The 21,464-nt window shown below is 38.3% G+C and overlaps 1 protein-coding gene across 1 annotated transcript in view; it reads right to left on the reverse strand.

Annotated features, from left to right (window-relative positions):
• BIRC6 (baculoviral IAP repeat containing 6) overlaps window positions 1–21,464 on the reverse strand; it is a gene marked incomplete at both ends in the record, with an annotated part of 169,687 nt that overhangs the window by 25,220 nt on the left and 123,003 nt on the right. Inside the window, one exon of the mRNA XM_079532802.1 lies at window positions 14–224. Within this exon, the coding sequence (XP_079388928.1) occupies window positions 14–224 (211 nt within the window). The remainder of the gene's footprint in view (window positions 1–13; window positions 225–21,464) is intronic.

Raw genomic sequence — 21,464 nt, forward strand, 5'->3', positions numbered from 1 at the left:
TGAGAACAATTACCTCAATCGGTTGGTATAGGTATCTACACAGGTCTTCATTTTAGCTAACAAGGTCCCAACAGAAGCTTGTGACTCCAACTGTTCTTCTTCCTCTTCGCTATTTTCTCCGGACAGAGGAAGCAGTAATGGCACCATTGACGTGCAAGATGCGATAGCACGGAGTAATTCCAACAGGGCTCGGTAGAGAGGGACGTGTCGGGCCATATCCAAAACTAGGAGGAAAAACAATTCACATTTATTACTAAAACTATATAAAACTAATTAAAATGTTAATGACAGTTATATAACATGGTATTTTGTAACAGCCATTTAAAATTTATGTTAAGTTTTAATTGACTTCTCCGGAATAAATTGGGAAGATACCTAGAAAACAAAGGTTAGCAAAAGACACAAGAGGACAAAAGAAAAAGTGCTAATGAGTACACAGTAGATTACCACACCAACAATTCTTTTCTGGAAGCTTATTACACAAACCTGGCTCATGGTGTATGCTGGCAGAGATGGCAAACAAATATCTATAGGGGAGAAACTCTAACCTTTTACTCCCAGACAAAGTGAAAAGCTATATAGTGTAGCACTGCAGCATTTGGCATTCTAATAGCATAAGCATTAATAAAGAAGGACTTAAGTATCATCCATTTTTATCTATAGTTACATTCTCCTTTGGGAAAATTTGTCTGCATTACTGCAGGAATATTTATAGTCATGAAATAAATTTACCTGCTCAGAGGTCTAGCTTTTCTCCTTTCCAATTAACATCATCTTAAAAAACAATTATGCATTCTTCAGAGCATGCACTATTTGAAAAGGATGCATATTTTATCTGCACACTTGTGAACTACAAACCAAAACGATGAACAAGAATATCTACTAGAAGGCAAAGTTTACAGTTCTAGTGTTGCTCCAATTGATAAGAGTAACCGAGGCAGTACATAGCTATCAGTTCTTCTAAGTAGGAGAGACATGCAGAGACACTCATGATTCTAATGGATTCTCTAGCACCACATTGTTTGTTTTTCTTTTCCACTTGCCTGGACAAATATGCAATGGATGTCATTTCAACTGACTTTATATCATTAATAGAAATCCTGAAAATGTAGCAATACTCAGATACTTTGACACAGCTGCTTCCTCTGTCCCCAGGACATACTATTTTTAACCTAACTGCAGAAAAAAAGCCATTGCTCTAGTTCAAAGTGTTTACAAATGACTGAGTTTGATAAAATACATTTCTGCTTTTTCCAACACACACACACAAAAATTAACTGACAACTTGCATTAGGACAGAATGAAGCACAGAATAACTCTTTAATGTTTCATTTAGCACATCTCACCCTCCAAGCTACAGCATATCACAAACTCTCACGTCCCATTACCAATCCCTTAGCACTAAATGCAGCATGATGGCTCAGGATAAATAGCCAACTAAAATTCAATGAGCAAGTTTATCCAAGTTTTCAGCTGGACGTCTCTCTTCTTTGATCAAAAGTTTGCCATTTGTATTTTGAAACTACTGAAACACCCCAAACACTTAACTGGGCAAAATTTTTTTTGGTTGAACAGGAGGAGGATTTACTGAAACAAAGCATTAATCTGTCAGGTCTGGTATCACAGCTCTGAAAACACCTTGTGCTTAAACATATCATATTTAAATCAAACCCCAATGAATTTAAACATTGGCATTTGAAAAAATCACCTTCCTATTTGCCATAAAATATATATAAAACACACATTCATTCCTTATGCTCACAGCCTACTCTGCAGTGAATAAAGACTGCTCCACTGAAAAATCCCTCAAACGTGTAAAATGCTCAGTAAAGCAACAAGAACAGGTCTGAGGTGAAGAGGTCTGTGAAGGGCTGGTACATCTGGGCTCCTGGAGAAAAAGCGTGAGGGGAAAACAAAGAGATGAGATAAAATGCCCTGGTGTATCCCTCCTCAAAGTCCACCTCCAGCCTGCAGTGCTGAAACCAAACAGCAGTCTGCTGTGAGACAGCTGGGGAAAGGATAAATGCCAACCCTTTGATAGCCACAGCAGTTCACTCCTGGAAAGCTTTGCTCTTTCTTTAATTTAACCAACAAATTTTCACAAGGCCAGAAAACATCATTTCAAATCCTTCAGTGCCTGTTTGCCCTCTCCTCCTTGGCTGGATGGAGAGCTACGTTCAAATTCACTGCTGTGAGAGAAACTGAACTGACATTAACTTTAACACACAAATGTCTTCTAGGAAGAAAGGACAGAATTTATGTTTTTATCAGGTTCAACTAACTTACACTGCTTTGCAATTGTTCCCTTGTGAAGCAAATGAAAACATTTGCTTGGTTTCAATTTAAACACTCTACTTTTAGGGAACAGCTACCATTTTTTAGTTTTATTTTTTACTTTCATGTTTATCACTGTTTTTAAAATACTGCCTTCTAGACTCTTCTATCTCAATTCCTTGTTCTCATTGTGTCTTACTCTACTTTTGTTCATTATACTTAGTAAAGATTATGATCTGTGCAAGTATGCTTGTCCAAAATACCAGAAAAGAATTCCCTGTAGTCCCCAGTGTAAAACCAGAGAGGAAAATTTTCTCTCTTCAGAACTGGATATCTGGGTAAGTATAAAACTTGCTGTAAAGAGCTCAAAATCGGCAAACTGCTGTTTATTATATTTATTGGGCAGTTCTTCTATTCCTTGTGCCTCGTTCACTTACAATTGAAAGAAGATGCCAAACTGACTGCAGCATCTGTTTTCTGAAATAAGATGACTCAAGCATTTTAACAATCTCGACATTGACTTAGAATTAGAAGTTCCCAAGTGGACTATGCTCCATTTTTAAGTCACCATGCTTAAGCCACTAGGAGTACACAATGCTTCTCTGTAAAGGAGCCACCTGGCCCAGCTCTGCTGCTGTGTCCACCCTCTGCTGCCTGGACCAGCAACATGCACTCATGTGGCCCCAGAATCTCCCAGCAGTGACACAGAGCACAGCAAAGCCTCTATGGTCAGCCTGGAGCACCCGGGCTCCAGCATCATCTTCACTGCTCCTAGAGTTTGCAACATACTAAGTTAGCTGGGATCCATGAGATACATGTCTTTCCTTTAGATATCATTAGCTGTGTAGATGGGAGAGTACTTCAGAAATACAAATTATATGGCTCTTTAAAAAAAAAAAAAAAAAAAAAAGAAAGTCATTTAGATCCTGTATTTAAGTCCTTTGAGGGAACCAAAATTAAAAGGAATCAGATTTTCTCCATGTAGTATTGTGGAGAAAAACATACAATGCAAATCTGAAAATTAAGAAATCCCATTTCCATCAAATAGATGCAATGGTACCTTTAGACTTCCATCCTTATGTACCTGTACCTCTCTGTCCATAATCACAGCAATTTGGCTTTTAAGCAAATATAAACACCAGTGAAGAACAAGTATTACAAGTAAGCTGCTGCTGTTGCAGCATGCTGTACCTTGGGAACACATGGAACTTCTCTTCTGTATTACTGAATTGGGCAATACAAGTTTACAGTAACATTTTATTGATGTTAAATACAGCATCTTCTTGTGTTGGATTTTCTTTTCTACATATCAGAAAATAAAAATAAGTAGTTTTGATCTCAGAGATGCTATAATTTGAATAGTATTAGTACATCTTAAATATATCAGAATTATTTTTATATGGTGCTTCAGTTGTATAAGGCAGCACAAACAGCATTTAAGTTACATGGGCACATACACGAGGATACCAAACAGCAAATACACTGCATTCCTAAGAAAATGATAACAGGAGATTGAAATTCTTGGCTTGGTAATAAATGACAGATGGATACATTACCCAGGATTCTCTGCTATTCCAGCACCAAAAATATTATCCAATAATCACAAATATCTGTTAGTCTCCTGCTGCAGTATTTGCAATTTTGAAAGGCAAAGAAGCCTAAAAACAGGTCAAAAATGGCAATTCATAAAACCAAGCTTCCCTCGTACCTCAGCAGTGAGCAGTTCTGACTGGGGGCTGGTGGAGGGGTGAAGAAACTGAAGTGATTTTAAGAAGTCTCCACTGTCAGAAGGTACTGAGCATCTGTCTTTGGAAAACGCCCATCTTTCACAAATACCAAAAGGTTGTGAGATATGAAAGCACCTACCACATCGCTGAAGAGTTCTCAACACAATCCAACTATTCCTGGAAAATAACTGACTTAGGTTCAAAAAAACCTGTGTGTGATTTTAAGAGATTTGGATTGCCTTCCACATGTATTTATGCATCACTGATACAGCTCTACTTCTTAAAAGACCTAAGTCTACCCATATGCAATTATGACCTCAATATATGAAAAAGCACACGAGGACAGGTAGCTTCATAGGATCGAGGTATTGCCTCAAATTATGTAAGTATCTGTAACAAGGTAATGCCCCTGTGGCTCTAATGCATTTGCTTTCTTTTAATATTACACAATATTCAAACAAAGAATAGCCAGGCCTAATGGCCCATTAAATAGATAATACTGAGCAGCAATAAATTTTTCTGCAATTCATTTAACAACCTCAGTACAACTTAACTGGGTATGAGTAAGATTATAAAGCTTATTTCCATTGTAATGGACATTTAAAACATAATACAAAGAATAAACATATTTACTTTATAATAAAAGAAATGATTAGTATAGTACATGCACTATATTAAAAATGTTCACACTTTACAGTAGATTGAAAAAATAGAGAATAATTTCTAAGAAAATGATGACAAGTTGTGCTTTATAGGGATCTAATGTGAACGTATTCCCACTGCGATTCTCACTATGACTAAAACAGGAATTTCTACCCCAAAGTGCCTGTAAGGGTAATGTAAAACAAGGCAAAACAGACGCCTGTGGAACAACCACCACCTAAACAAAACCAAAACCCCTCCAAACTGGTTTTAAGTGCATCACATGATGTACACATTTCTGGCTTCTGTAGCACAAGGAAAGTATATCCTGTTGCCACTGCTGAAGGAAACAAGGCTGTGCTGGCACCAGGCACTCTTTCCAACTTCCTGCAGTTCCTACAGCAGCCATGAGCATACAGCCATGTTTAAAAGGAAACAACAGAAAGGAAAAGGGCATTCTGTACAGAATGCACAGACTAGAAACAAGAAATATGAGGTTAAACCTAAAATTCCTGCAAGTAGTATGGCTTGCATTTAATAGACCAAGAGAGGAGAAAAAACAGATTAAAACTTGAACAAAACGACTTTTATAATCCATGATAAATTTGAATTCTGATTTTTACAGTAATGTTCTCATCTCCCATGCCAAGAACTTTGCTTCTTTCATGGGGCACTTTCCAGAGACCCAAAAACCTCCTCTGTGTCTCATTTCCTCATTTGATTTGGATCTACTTTTCCCCTAAATGATAAAAAAAATTAGACTTCACATCTTCCTAGAAAGACAGAAAGTATTTGTTCTTTACCTTCCTGTCCAGAAACAAAAACTCTGCCTCCATTTCAACTAATATGAAAGAAAGGTACCAATATTTACACAGAACAACTCTATTATCACTCTTCTATTTACATCAGGCATAAAGGCTCAAGGTTTGCTACACTGTATTCAAATCTTCCTGGCAAAAACAAAAGAATCCAATTACCAACAAAACCAAACAACCCAACCACAGAACACTTTTGCACTCGAAGAAACAGATTTTTTTTTTTTTTTTTTAAACAGTAACAAAGTTAAAAAGACATTGGTCTCCTCAATTTAAAAAGATAGAAGTAAATAAGGTTATTGTCATTTCTCTTATTGAAAACCTCGAAGCTCAATGTTAAGATCATAACTGCGGTACAACACACATCTGCCACTGATGTATTTTTATTAACCTTCACATCACTTAGAGATTCTCTCAACTTTATACCATTCCTAAAATATGCCTTATAATTACTGAGGGTGCGCTTAGCAGTTATTCACAAACCTAAAATGCATAGCTGTGTTTAAATTAAGTTTTTCAGGATCTCCTTCTCCTATTAAAGATTTTCAGCAGCAAAAAAATGCCACTCCTCAAAAAAGCCACACAAAAAACCACTGATTTTGTATTTTCAGTTCAAACTGTCATACAGCCTTGCAATCACAGAACTGCCAGACATGCATGTCAGACACGGTGCTTCCAGGAGGGCCCCACTTCCTTTTCCTACAGATTTTACAAGTGCAGGTCCTCCTCATCCCCCTTTGCTGCATCTTTTCAAACATACAATCTATGAATGCAGTCCATGCTGCAGGCAATAGTGTCAGTTCCACGTACATCATGCTCTGCTGCCTCTTCATTTTCTGTTTCACAAGCAACCCAGGGCAAGCCTCTTTTATAATAGGCCTAATTAGCACCCTATGTTCTGTTACATTTTGACAGAAAAAAAGATTGCCTGCAGAATATTTCAAAATCAGATATCTTAAAGGAAACATTAACCTTAGGGCAAAAATAAAAGCTTTCTAAACATTGTCATCTTGTAATCATTTAATTACTCTTATTTTTCTTTGCTTTTCCACGTAGAAGAATGGCATAAACATTTTCATGGTACCATTTTTGATCATCAGAAAAAAAAAAAAAAGGGCATCAGGAGAGATGAGTCCCTTTGCAGCAGCAGGAGGGGGAGAAGCCTCATGCTGGAAACTCAGCTCAGGAGTTACAAACCCTCTATCAGAGCACAGTGAAACAACGCAGTAATGGTGGGTCTCCTAACATATGGAGGCTCCAAGTTCATGATGATGATTATTATTCAAATTCAGCCTTCTTCAAAGCACCTTGTTCCTATGGGGTCAGCAGTAGCAGTCAAAAAAAGAAAAACAAAAAAAAAGAAAAAAAAAAGAAAAGAAAAAAAAGAAAATAAACCAAATATGAGAAAATTGAAAGAAATCAGAAATTACTTATTGAAATTGCATTCAAACAGTAGTGTGACTTCAACAGATGTGCATTTCTCCATTGCCTCAAAAGACAGCATGGAACTGGAAAAGGGATAAAAGGCAACTGAAAAACTGAAGGTGCAGCAGGAGAGCTTCTGCACTACCTTAAATGAAATGAAGACCTTGCAGCCCCAGAGACTAAAGAAGCAAATGATAAAGTTTTTCAAAAGTATCAGTGGTAAAGAAAACGTGAATAGGACCAATCTACACATCGAAAGAACTTGGCATGCCATGAGAAGGCTGCAGATTGTAAAAGAACATCAGGATGTGTTACACAACGCTTCACAGTTAGGCTTTGTAAGAGCTGAGCAGTAAATGCTGGGGCAGAAATATTATTACAGGTTTAGAAGTAATTGGGTAAATTCATGTAAGAATGTAAGAACAGGGCACCGAGGACTCATAAATGAGGTGACACAAGCCCTGGCCACACAACGGCATTAGCAGCACAGCAGTTACAGGTCAGCTCCACTGCTATGCTCTCCCACGGGCAACTGTTACTGCCCACTACCGGTGATAAAAGCACCGGGCCGACAAGCATGGTCTGCCCCAGCATCGCAGCGCTCACACGCCTGCTCTGGGAAACTAGCAAAAAATAACAGGTTCACTGCTGCAGGAAAGGGAAGTTGTGCATTTCAACTCCAAGAAGCAAGATGTATTGTGCAAGCTAGTTGGTCTGTCGATCATCTGGAGTCTGGGCAGGAATGCTACTCAGAGGGCAGCCCAATGCTCTTAAGTTCTGCTTCATTTATTTTTAAAGCATAATTGATTCTGGTGAAGATAGATTTTTTCAGGAAGGTTTTATTTACAAATGAAATTGAATAACATTATTCACTTAAAAATCTTGATATGAATACATCAATGAACGCAGAAAACAAACCTTTGCCAGAAAAGCACGAGGCATTGTTGCATGAAGCCAGTGCGTACAGCTGAGCAAACGCAACTGACAATTTCCTGTTTTGAAAGGGCAAGATATGGCAGACATACAAGGGATACACAACAGATATGAAAGACATACAAGGGAAGCAGCTTTGTAAGCATGATTACCAGAACCACGCGTGGTCCACAACATTAGAAATAGTGCTATTTCCATGTCACACTCATGTCCCTGGGAACAGAATCAATGACAGACACCGTTCTCTGCTATTAGTTAATACTCCAAATAATCATGAATAGGTAGTCAGGTAATAAAGAGAAGTTTCTTGGAGGCAACAAGAACCATCAAATAAGAATAATTAATGAGAACTAAAAATGAAAAATGTCATATTCACTTTTTCTGGTCTTTTTCTGTTTCTGTTTAAATGGTCCAGCAAGTATCAGTGTAGAAAGGATTTAACCAGAGTACTGCACAGAGGAAATTCATACTGCTAATGGATCCAGTCCCACTGCACTTCCAAAAATCTCCCCTCCCAAAGGTCCACGCACTTCCCCCAGTACCAATTCTTTAAAACAATAAAACATGCAGAAAAGTAAGTAACTGATAAGGCTGTAACCAAATGATGTTTACATCCAAACCTAAAAAACAAGTATAAGGAAGCATCACGGTAAAGTTACAGAATCAATATAAAATGATACAAACACAGATAAAGCAAGGAAATACAGGGAAGAAAAAAGAAGAAAATTATACAAAAGACATTCAGAGAATGCATGAGAATTAGGTTTTTATAGCTGGACAGAGGATGAAAGAAGTTTCATTATTAATAGAAAGGCTGCTCCAAAAGTAATGCCTTCCATGTTATTACATTGGCCCACTATGTCAGAAGCTGCTGCTGGTGGTGTGGCTGTAGAGGTTGAACCTTCCCAGCAATATTCAGTTACATTTTGTTGCCATGTGACAGACTGCAGCAGAGGGACAGTCAGACATGATGTGCACATGAACTACAGGCATGTCAATGAATTTCTCTGTTGGGAAAAATGGTGCCCACTGACATTCATCAAGGCTTGCTGAAAGTTTACAGAGACCAAACAGTGGATGTGAGCAGTGAGGTGGTGGGTCGTGTTTCAGCAGTGGTGACAGCGACACAAAAGACACACTGCGTTCCAGATGGCCATGTACAGTTGTCACACTGTAAAATGAAGACTGTCTCAATCAGCTCAGCTGTGCAAACTGGTGGACTATGACCTGGGAACTGTGTACGCAACTGAATATCACCTCCAATGCACTGCAAATGACAGTGGCAACACTGGAATATCTCAAAGTTGGCACCAGATGTGTCCCACAGATGCTCACATAGGAACAGAAAGCACATCATATCCAAGTTTGTCAAGACCTACTTACAATGCTGAAGGTGACAGTTTCTTGGATCCTATCATTACCAATGATGAGACTTGGTGTCACCACTAGGAGCTGAAGTCAAATCAGCAGTGCATGGAGTGGCAACATGTGAACTCCCCATCAAAGAAGTTCAAGACACAGCCCCTCAGCGGGTAAAGTGATGTGCAATGTTGTGTGAGCTAGGAAAGGACTAGGGTCCTTCCAGATTTCCTGAAACCTGGTCAAAGCATCAACTCTGACTGCTGCATTACAACACTGACTAAGCTGAAGTCTCCAACTTCTAGAGTCAGACAAGACAAGATGACAACCTTTATCTTCCAACATAGTAATGCCAGGCCCCATACCAGCTTGCACACTGTGGAGCATGATGCCTGTTTTGGCTGAACTGTCCTACCACAACCATTTTAAGTCCAAATTTGGCACCTTCTGACTTCCCCCTGTGTGGTCTGGTGAAAGATGGACTGCATGGGCAACGTTTTCCTAGCAACTGTCACAGCAGCGGTGAAAGTGGGTCACCTTTGCTGGTGCAAATTTTGATAAGGGCGGCATGCATTCTCTTGTCTATGGCTGGCAAAAATGCATGGCTATTAGTGGTGACAGTGTTAAAAAAGAATGAGTTGTGTTTGTGAATGTGCTCTATCAAAACAGTGTTACTGTGTTCTTTGTATCTGTTGTAGTTCCATGTAAATAAATAGGTGGCACTACTTCTCTTTGCTATGGCATTTAATATGAAAAGAAAATTTCTATTTGAAGTAGATTTAATGAAATTAATCTAATATTAGTTGTAAGCTAAAAATGTCAAATAAATCATCCTCCTAACTGAGAAAGTAAGAAAAATATTCTCCTTAAGAGAAATTCCATTAGTTAAATGGCTGTGGACAAAAATTTTATTGAAAAATAAAATCAAATAGAATCAGGTGCAAGCTTGCATATTGCTATACGTTAAGTGTGCTTACTTTTGGATATGACCAAATTCTTAGATTTACACAGCAACTCTATTTGTCGGCCCATTCATTTGTTGCACACTCACATAGGCATGCTCTAAGTGGATTACTAGAAATCAGAATACATATTTACCCCCTTTTGAATTTCTAAACCATAAAGTATAATTGAAGCTAATTCTCAAGTGCAGGCACTCCACAGAGGTTAAAGGAAATGTATCCCTGCTCTGTGAACACAAAGCAGGATTTTTAAGGAAGTTAATCTGGCTTTCATCATCTCAGCATTGGGAGGGGGAACAATGATTTCACTATTTTTGGCAGGAGGAGTGGGCAAGCAGCCACCTTGCAATGGTCCTCAGCAAGTCATGTTACCCCTTCCAGCCCATAAAACAGTCACTAGTATTTTAAGGCAAGACGGGAATTGAAAATAAGATGGAAATCTGCCATTTCATAGCACATGCTGCAGAAATCAACGTAGAAATTCAAAATTAGATAATGAAGGATTACTTTTTTTTTTTTTTTTTTTTTTTTTTTTTTTTTAAACCATTACTTCAGTAGATGGAAAAAGGCCAAGACTTAGGCTTTTACTTCAAACTCCACACTATCAGCAAAGGACACTCACATTACTATTTGAGTGAATGGACGTGCTTTCACTGTGCTTCAGGGCAAACTTTCCTTTTGTGAGCACACCTACAATACCACACAGAGTCAAGTGACAGAAAGAAGACTATTTTACAAATCTCATTCTGTCTTAAATACCTAACTATTTTGCCTGGTCAACATGACAAATGTACATATGCAAGACAGAACCTTTACCACTTCAGTGTATTTTCTGTTGAACAGCTGATTATTTAAACATCAACGTGGGGTTTTGGTATAAATGGCGCAGGCTGTGGAGAAATTGAAGCCTAACAGCCTTCCTGAACCTACATTATATGAAAGGCAATCCCCTGCACTCAACACATGTTGAGTACCCTAGAGTGCAAGCAGCCATGCGGTAAAATTATCGACCAGCATGTCTGAGCATCATGTATGATGGAAAGAATCATCTCCACACCACAGACATGCAGAACAGGAAAGTTTACAATGCCAGGCAAGCTCCTGTACCACTTCTTAAAATCTGTCATCCACTAGCCCGAGATTAATGCATATCAACAAACTCAAAAAAAAACAGTGCACTGTTTTTAAATGAGTGGTACTAGTGAAGCTGTGCTCTTAAGAGGACAAGAAAATAGAAATACTATTAAAAAACTAGGGTTTGTGTTCTGCAATAAGCTCTTTCCAGACTAACATCTTCAACTGCAGAGACCTGTTTTCTTGTGACCTGCACTCAAAACTCCAAATGCAAAAAAGGAAATATTACAAAAGCATCTGCATAAGAATATGGGATATGCTAGTTTTAACCTTTTATTTTCAAAAGGAAGAGAGAAAACAAGAACACACACACAAAGCAACAGATGAGACAGTGAGACTGCCAAGAATAATCAAGACCTATCACACCATCTAACAAATGAGAGTTCCAAATGATGAAAATTAAAGGCAGTGCTCAATGTTCCATTAAGCTTCTCTTCAAATTCATTCTGATCGTCATGACTCCTAACTGTTATGAAATTTGATCCAGAAGTACAGGGAGCTCCTCCTCAGGAAAGCTGGAGTAAATTATCTAAAACTAATCATGGCAACCTTCTCTGTATATATTTCTTCTTTGCACAAGAAACTCTTAGCATCTTATACAATTACGCAATGTGTCTAAGTCACTAATAGAGGAAAAAGAAAAAAAACACATTGAAAATGCATTATTTACTATTGTAAACTTTTAGGAATCTCTTATGCGCAATAAAATGTTCATGCCCAGCAGTTACAGTACCACTAGCAACAAGGAGCAGTATGGGATAAGAATAGAAGGGCATCAATGTTTCTACAATGTGATATGGAATTACAGGACAGCCAGTGTTAATGTCCTATTATGCTATGATATCATATTCTCTTTTCAAAAAGCTCTGATGCTGTTGGTTATTAATCTGTGAGTGCGTTTGGATCATCTGGTAGATTGCAGAAATCTATTCCGGACACCCACCAGCTATCCAACTACATTTATTAAATCCACATGAAACCATTTGAGATGTACAGTCTAAAGTAAAAATAAGAGAAAATGTGAGTTCCAATAATATTTACCATGGAAATTTTCAAAGATGCAATGTGGTACCTCAAATTTCAAAAGGCCTGTGAAGTGTCTTTACCAACTACGCTGTGAGAGAAAGCTAATTTAGCAGTTAGAGGCTCCCAGTTTGATCCTATTAGCAGAGACGAACCTACCAATTTTGGCTGCCAATTAATGAAATGGGAAACAAACAAACAAACTCCAGGATGAAATACTCATGGACCTTAGCAGTAAGATAACATTGACCAGCAAAGCTTATGTTTAAGCTCTCTTTTCTTTAAAGAAGGCAGAAGCTTTACTGCCATATCCCTTGAACAGTCACACGGCCAAAACCAAATCCTTTTAAAGACAACAGCCCTCACTACCTTTTCTTCTGAAGTAAACAATTAGAAACAAAACCACAGAAACTAACTTCAGTAATAAAATGAATACCAGCTGCATCTCATATATGATGTTAGCTTCTACAAATCCTTGTATATCAAGGAAGCTTATTAAAAAAGATATCTCATCTTTGGAAGGCAAAAGGCAAACACTGCAGTTTAGTTTCCTTTTACATAAAACATATTGCACAGCCGAGTGCAAGGCATCAAAGTCTGCCAGAAAAATATACTTCATGTCAGTACTGGAAGACTGATGTTCAAGCAGATCCAAAGGGGATACCATAAAACAACAGGTTCTTGGCAGACTGATACAGACAGATAAGCAGTCTGTTGCTCCTGCTTCAAAGCAATCATACTATCCTGTAACCACAGAGGTCCAGAACTTCATATTGGTCTTGAGATAAGAAAACAACCTAGTTTCCTTATGCTTTCAAGATAGCCCTGTAAAGAACTTCTGGGGACTCAGTCATAATTTTGGAAAAGTATCTGTAACTTAAAGCTCATATAAACAAACGGACAAAAATATTCCACTCGTTATTCCAGAGATCTGTCCTTCTGAAAAGTACTCCACAGAAATCCAGCAGTACATAGGTGAGCAAAAGCAGAAGGAAGAACAAAGTGTGATGTGAGAAGCCTCACTTAAATCTAGCCCTAACCCTTCTTATCTCTCTCCTGATACTTTTTCAGGTATATTGCCTAAAAAATTCCCTTCCTTATGGGAAATTTACTGCAATCAAGTGAGTGGAGCTAGAGATTGCATGTTAAAGCATGCTCTGTATATGCAGCTCCAAAAGTCATCAGCAGCTGTGTAAATCAGTGAAGAGCTCTCCAGTTAATGGTCTGATGCTCAAAAGCAATCTAAAACAATGTGGAGTACAGAAACAGATGAAGACTGAAGTAGAAGATAAAACCTCTTTGAGAGGTTTTTTGCAAACTAATAACTTGTTGGAGAAAAATAGTTTGTGTGCTTTTGGGAGGTAGAAAATTTTAGTCTAAGTGTCTTATCCGACAGATAATCCAGTATCTAGTTAGAAAAGAAACTCAGGTTGCCTGGTCTTTAATTCTCAAATACCTCAGTAGGGTAATGTTTCAATGCATACTTCATAACAATTCCCTGTAAATTAAAATAACATTCTGCTACAGAGTCAAGTTAGATGTACAAGTTCACAATGAGTTCTTTCGTACACCTTCAATATTATTAAGCACATGTAGATAATCAGTTTTAATATTTTTTTAAAAATCTGTTCATTTAGTTGTTGTACTACAAAAACATCACTAGGAAATACTTCAATACCTTAAACGCTTTTAAAGTATGATAAGCACATCCTCATTCTTTTTGCAATAGAAAATAAAAGACTTCACAAGGAGAATGTCATGGTCTTGCTCCAAAACCATTTCAAAGTAAAGATAAGAAATCAGAAGAAAGTCACAGCAAAAGGTACTAGGATGACAGTTCCTTCTCTGTATTTAAATAAAAGCAGTCATCTGGACTCACTCATACGCACAGAATTTGTTCTTTCTCATCAAGCAAGATGCTTTAAAATCTTTGAAGAAAACGGAATTTGTTTTAGTTCTGTTGTTCACCAAGAGCCACTTTCCTGGACTAGGATCAATGCTCACTACTTTGCCTCTCCAGGCTTGCCCAGGAGAAGGATCCAATATTTGCTTAACAGATAACTCTACCACAATAAAACTTACGAACATGACAGCTCAGAAATTTGATAGTTGAAATTCTCCATCCTCCAGAAGCGTGCAGCTTACATTCAAACCAACTTGAAGAATTAGTCCCGGATACCTTTGGAAGAAAACCTCTTGAGCTATAAAGAATGGCACTGAATCATCACTGAAGCATTTTAAAAATTACCAATCACTTTTCAGAGGTACAACACTCATACAAGAGATTCTCTTTGATACCACAGCAAAAGTAAAAAATGAAGATGCCTGACATCCTATGTGAGACTGCCAAAAGCAATAGCCTTTTTTCCATCATTCCATTCCACGACATACAGTAAGTGACCACAGTTGGAGTCAGCAAGATTCAGCCACCAGCTCCCGAGTAACTTCCATTCATCAAGAGAGCTTAAAATAATTCCCTCCAAGCCAGTATGGGACACATCACTCAACATCCTCCAAAGGCACGCTGAGCTCAGCTATCAAACTTGCCAGTTTTCTTGATTAAATACTGGTATGCATTCCAACCACATGCACAGACAACAAAGCAGTGGTTGATCCTGACTGGTGCTAATGGAAGCTGGCAACAAAAGCAGTGTGGCAGAAAAACTGATATTACTCTCTATGTCAAACTACTCTGGGTGGCACTGATAAAGCTTAAACTGCTTTCTTAATATAGAACTACTATGGAGCAAGTGTGAGGGACTGGAACATGACAGGTGGGGAAAAGCTAGTTCCATAGCTCTGAGACAATTGTGCATGATTGAAGTTCCACAATCAGAAGGAAAATTCTTACAACATGTAGATACGTAGCTTAAGTGTCAACATCATTCGAACAAGGCTGAGGTGATACACATCAAGAGCTATGAATGACAACAGTAAGAAATCTAAAAGTAACTTAAGCTTTTTTTCCTGCAACAGACAGCAAAATAAAGACTTTGAAATATGTCTCAGACTAACCATGCCATCACTGCGGACTCAAAGGCATCACACATTACCTATGTCAGAAAAAATAAGTAAGGCGCTCATATGCTCATAACCAACTCTCACTCTCACTCTCCCTCCCCCCCCAACAAAAAACAGTGTTTAGATCTCATGAGAATCTCATGAGATCCGTGTTTAGATCTCATGACAATAAAATACCAAAAGCCTTAGAAAGGAGGAGGAAAGGGCATGGACATCTGCTTCTTGGTTACACTAAGCAAACTGGTTCATCTTTATCACTGCATCTCCCAACAGACACAGCTTTTCTCTATCGTACTGCAATTCAAACTGAAACAGTGTCAGATCTCAAACAGATGTTTGTGGAAGTTGTCACAGAAGAAAACTAGAATGTATAACCTACAGGATGCACTTTCCTGCATTTTAGGGAAAATGCAGAACAAATACAAGGGAAAATAATCTTCATACATAAATGATGTATGAGTGATCCTCTGGATCTCATTACAGTGTCTTAAATAGATTTTTAAGTCTAGACAATCCTTTATGCTTTTCTGCATATTATCCCCTTCAAATCTTTATTTACATTCTCCTTTAACGTGCAATCTTCTCCAGAGCATTCATTCTCTATAGGGCATGAACACCTCACTCAGAATGTGCAGATTTTAACAAAAATATAACACACACGATAATGTTAGGGTACATTAAAATCAAAATTATATACATTCATAAAAACGCATGAGGAAAAAAAATAAAACTTACACCTTGGCTAAGAGTAGTTGTCTGTTTTGTAAGTGTGATGCTATGGGTATAACACATTACTCACAGCTGTAGCACAAAGCAGCATAATGATCATTTACGGACTGAAACTGTATATCACTGTATTTATACCACTGAGTCTTTGCAAGATAACTTGGCAACTCTTGCTTGAAATATGAATATCTGTAAAATATGACATATATTTGTATTGGTCAGGACTATTTCCATGCAATACAAATGCTCAGACACCAGCAGTAATGAACAGAATGACCTCTAATCAACAGAAATTGCTCGCTCTGCTCTTGGGATTCTACACAAATTAGTTGCCAATGACTTGCCAAAGTCTTACTAAATGCTTGAAAGGTTGGCCTAGATGGAAAAAATGGAATTACACTTAGTGCATTTCTGGATACCAAAACCAAATAGCACATAACCTTTTCACATCCACAACAAAACAAGTGCTTTTATTACTGATGTGTATAAGATGTGCCAACTCTAAGACTATTTTATGCAAAATATAAAATATCTCCCTAATTTTTCATACAAAACATTATGCAGAAATCAAGGTCTTTTCAAAATGACCCCATATTATTCACTTAAGATGTAAAAATGTGAAAAATCTCACATGGAATTTTCTCTTCATATTGAAGATGTGTTGTGGTTATAAAGGAGTTTGGTATTAGTAAATATCAACTTCCACCCAACACAGATGAGCTCCTCAAGCTTCCAGTAATTAAGAAATGTTAGGATTGACAATCTTTTTATTTTTTTCTTCTCCCCTACAGACAAGAACTCTTCTCCACCGCCGCTGCCCCATCCCTGTCACTGTGCTGCGCTCGGTGTGTTCTCCAAACTTCAGCACACCTGCCCAGCCGCACATACTAATGCAGAGGAAGGATGGATTATCAAACCAAGGCTGATGCAAAGGGCGGATCTGAATCATGGCGTGCAAGAGCTGTTGCTCCCCCTCCATTGTGTGCAGAGGGAGCCCCAAGAGATTTGTTTCCCTGGGTTCATGTAGCTCCTGTACTATCAGCTGCTCACGTGGCTCATGACAGCAGGCTGATGCAAGAGCTCAACCACAGCTATAACCAGGCCAAGAAATACTTAGCAGGTCCTTTTGCTGCTCTCTGTGGGTACATCTTAATTAGCCATCTATTTGTAGTGCAGCTGCTAAATTTACTTTATTGTCACCATTTATACTCAACAACACTGCAAGAAATTCTTCTGCTGGCCTTGAATCCTTTAAATCAAGTTGCGTTAAATCGACAAGGTGATGGATTCTTACCCTCCAAGTACATCATTTATCGTTAAATAGAAGACACACATTGCACAATTTATCTCCTTTCACAAAGAGTTCAGGTTTTAACATGTGAGGGTTAATATGGTATGATGGCTTGAATATTAGGTTACCATTAAGTGGGAACGGTCAGAATACACAGGTGACATTTTTCCCATCTCTGTATCCAAGCAGATCTAAACAAACAGAACTTTGTTTGAGATGCATCGACAGGAAACCATTCCAAGAAAACTGAAGTTGCAGCAGCCTTTTCAGAACACAGAGAGCTTAAAGTGAAAGCCTGCATTTCACACTATAATATATTTTAGGGAAGCAGTGCTGGACAGATTAAAACTAATTCTTTGTACCATTCTTCTAGAGCCAAACAACTGCACCGAGTCAACACTAAGCTCAGCATAAGGACAAATCAAGTACCAGCACCATACACAGTGCACTGTACTTCAAACATGGCAGTCACCACTGAATAATGCACACTGAAAATACTGGGTGTTGCCAATCATCTATGAAGTCAAAAAAAATGTACTTTAACACTTCAGAAAAATGAGACAAAATACTTAATGTGTAAAACAATTTTAAATTTGAAGTATTTAAAGTGATGATTTTACCCTCTTGCTTTCTTTAAACACTTCACAAAAAGATTATTGAAAAATGAATTTCAAGCAACTCATTGTTACTTCTGAACTATGCTGTTCTAGAAAGTGGTGGAGGTTTCTCATTGTCGTCGGTTTTCCTCTGAAGAGGTTGGGAAGAAGCGAGCTGCCCCCTCCCCTGCACTGGCACAGGCAGAAAACACCTCTGTCATCTACCTAGGAGGAATCAGGGGCACTGCCTCCTCTGAAAGGCAAACAGGAATATTTTTCTCTAAGTCTGTGCTTTCACTAATTACACCCTAACCTGCATTCCTCTGGTGGTGAGTACAAAAACGTTATGAGCGTCAGTATTTCCCTTAGAAACGATTGCCTGTCAAACAAAGCATAAAAAGACAACAGGCAGAAACACAGTTTCAGCTCGAATGCCTTAATGCCACCACTTGTCTCGCAGCACTCCATCAGCACCCCCTGAAGTACAGTTAGCCGCACTCCTCCCCACGCCGCACACTTTCTCTGCTGTTGCGAGATGAAAATGTGCCCGGCCTGACAATGAAGCAGCGGAGCCATCGCACATTGTTATGCAACTCGCTGTCTGCAAGGGTGGTTCGTAGCTCCTTCTTTATTCAGCAAGTGCCAAGTGCATGTTTAATCAATGTCACAGCTCGCCACAGTGTGCGACTGGAGCCGCCGTCATTCCTCCCCTCAGATCTGTCTGCCTAAGTCCTGCAGTGCTCCGAAGAATACCTTGGAATTATTTCCAGAGCCTCTGAGCGCAGGTGTGTGGCAGCGCTGACACGGCCGCAAGCAGCACAGACTTCCTTGCATCCCTCCTCAGTCTGGACTAAAATTACGGAGCGTGGCTGCACGTAGTTCTCTGCATTTGGAATTACGGCACGTCAACGTGAGAAAGCCTCTTCAGGCGGCTGCCACAGAGCGTAAATCACAGGCTGGTGGTGGTGGTGGTGGTGGGGGGGTTGGAAATCTTAATAAATAACTAAATATCATTGAATAAAACAGGAGCTGCTCATTTTTTTTTTTCCAAGGCAAAACCAAACGGCATACATTTTGTTGCTCTACATCATCCAAGGAAAAAAAAATCCTCATTTTAATGAGAATTAGTCAACAGCAAGGATCATTACCAGAAGGGTTTTTCGACTACCCTCAATGCTGGTGGATCACCGAGGGAAGCTTCTGTAATGTTATTTCCCTCACCGTTAAACTTCTTCATCAAGGAACTGTCCGTGCTCGTGCTGGGTCTATCTGAGCGAGGAGAGCAGCCCCTTCATGAAGATAAAAGCCTGGCTTACCACCGAATCGACGAGTAAGAAGCATGTCTGATGACATTTTATTCCTGATGCAATGTAGGGTAAGAAACATCATCTTATTTTACCTTTCTGGGAGACGTGCTCTGAGCTGATGGCTTTAATTAGACTCAGCAAAATACATTCATCATCAATGATTAAAGATGCTTGCCAAGAGAGAAAAATGCTGTAGCACTATAAAATGTGACTGCAAATCTTCAATAAATGTAGGTTATCTGAACTAGTAAAAAGCCCAATCAAATTTCAGTTTAAGACATGAAATTTCTGATCGATACGGCTAAAACAGCATAGCAGATTATGTACGATATAAACATCCCAGCCACCAGAGAACATAATCTTATAGGGAATGTGTTTCTAGAAGATATTAGGCTGTAAATTAAGAGTGCAAGAACAGCTAAGTAATAGAGACAGGCTGTCAACCTCACTTTTGCAACAAAAATAGGTAATAAATCATACATATGTCTGTAAGTCTCTATCTCAAGTCTTTAAACTGCACAGAACGTTGCTGCTATGAAAGCACTGCTGTCCTTTGGCATACTGCAGCAATAAGCATCCAGAATAGTAATAACCTTTATATTTGGAGAGACAGACATCTTCTGTTCAATGTTTACTGTTGCATGTATGTCCAAAAGCTGATGTATTAAACAAGTAAAAGGATGAGATCTCACCTGCAATCGCCTACTTACAGCTCACTGCTCAAAAAAAAAAGACTGCTATACTGTGTTAAGGAGGCACATTATCCATGCTGGGCAACAGCAGACATGAACATTTTCAACTGTTTCTGTACTGTGACAGTTAAATTATTTAACAGCCGCTGAAAATTCACCGAATCTCTCCGGGCATTTCAGAGCATTTGACAATGCCTCCATACCTGCGTTCGTCAATTTGATGTTACATGAGGAAACAAATTAGCTGGCTTTAGACACATTTTACATTTCTTTTATAATAAGGCACATTAATTAAGTTTGAAGCATCAAGCTGTTTTTCACTCCTTCTATCCAATCTGCATCTATTTCTACCATCTACATGTTCATACAAAAAGAAAAGATGAATACAACTCAATAAATGTAGAAATGAGAAAAAAAAATTGTAAAGCACAGAACTACATTTAAAAAGATGAGAGCTTGCACATTTGTCAGACCAGATTTACCATTTGCTTTCTTTCCTCTAGCTAGCTGCCAGAATACTGGTGAAGAAATTTGCAGGAAAAATGGGGACCTCTGCCATCACAACACTGGAGGATGTAAAAAGGCGAGAGGAGAAGGAGGAGAAAGAAGAATCTATTCTAGCACTGCTTGGAATTATTGGAACTGTGCTCAATTTATTCGTTATTGTTTTTGTGTACATCTACACTACACTTTGATGGCATTTTTGAACACCAATTGCATAGCACACAGTGCAAAGACCAGCGATGGTAAGGATGATTTCTAAATTTAAAGCAAGAAAACTCACAGTCTGAAAAGATTATCAGAAACATTCCAGAGCGAAGTGTCTGGCTAAGGGCACTGCAACAACTGCTAAATGCATCTGTGAGCCCAGGTAGGGTGCTACATTATGTAAATCAAGACAGACAATATTCAGTTTCTCATGGATGAGAGATTAAACCCAAATAATGTAACCTGAGGTGGCACTGTTTTATTGACAACAAATGTGCAAGGCACAAAAAATAAAAACAGAAAAACAGTGAAAACAACCAGAACACAGAAAGAGATTACTAAATACATGAAGATATATATAAGCAAGTCCCATGATGCTTATTGTAGTTTTGTGCAGTCTGTCTGTTCATAGCTGAGACCAGAAAACAGACAAAAGGGTTTTATGTCTAGATCACCGTAATTTAGGCTTAAAATCTAAACAGATGTGCAATAAGTGTGGAAAAAGGAACAGTGTTATACCAAAAATTGTAATATTCTAAGTAAAATTTTAACTATTGACTGACTATATTCTGCAGCATTTTTGTTAGTATTGTGGAAAGCTGAAAAAACTTAGGTTCTATTGCCTTTACTGAATCTGTATTTGAAATCATGCTATACTGACAATGTGCTTTTCTAATTAAAACTCCTTTTAAGTGGTGTGAAAAAATAAATGAGAGTTTTAGTACTTCTTTTAAGAAATATTAAAAATTACAATACTTTGACACGTATTCTCCAAAGGAAAAATAAATACCAGAAACTACATTTTCCATATTACCATCTTCAGAATGTG

This window comes from Tetrao urogallus (assembly GCF_951394365.1).
Source record: "Tetrao urogallus genome assembly, chromosome: 2".
NCBI lineage: Eukaryota > Metazoa > Chordata > Aves > Galliformes > Phasianidae > Tetrao > Tetrao urogallus.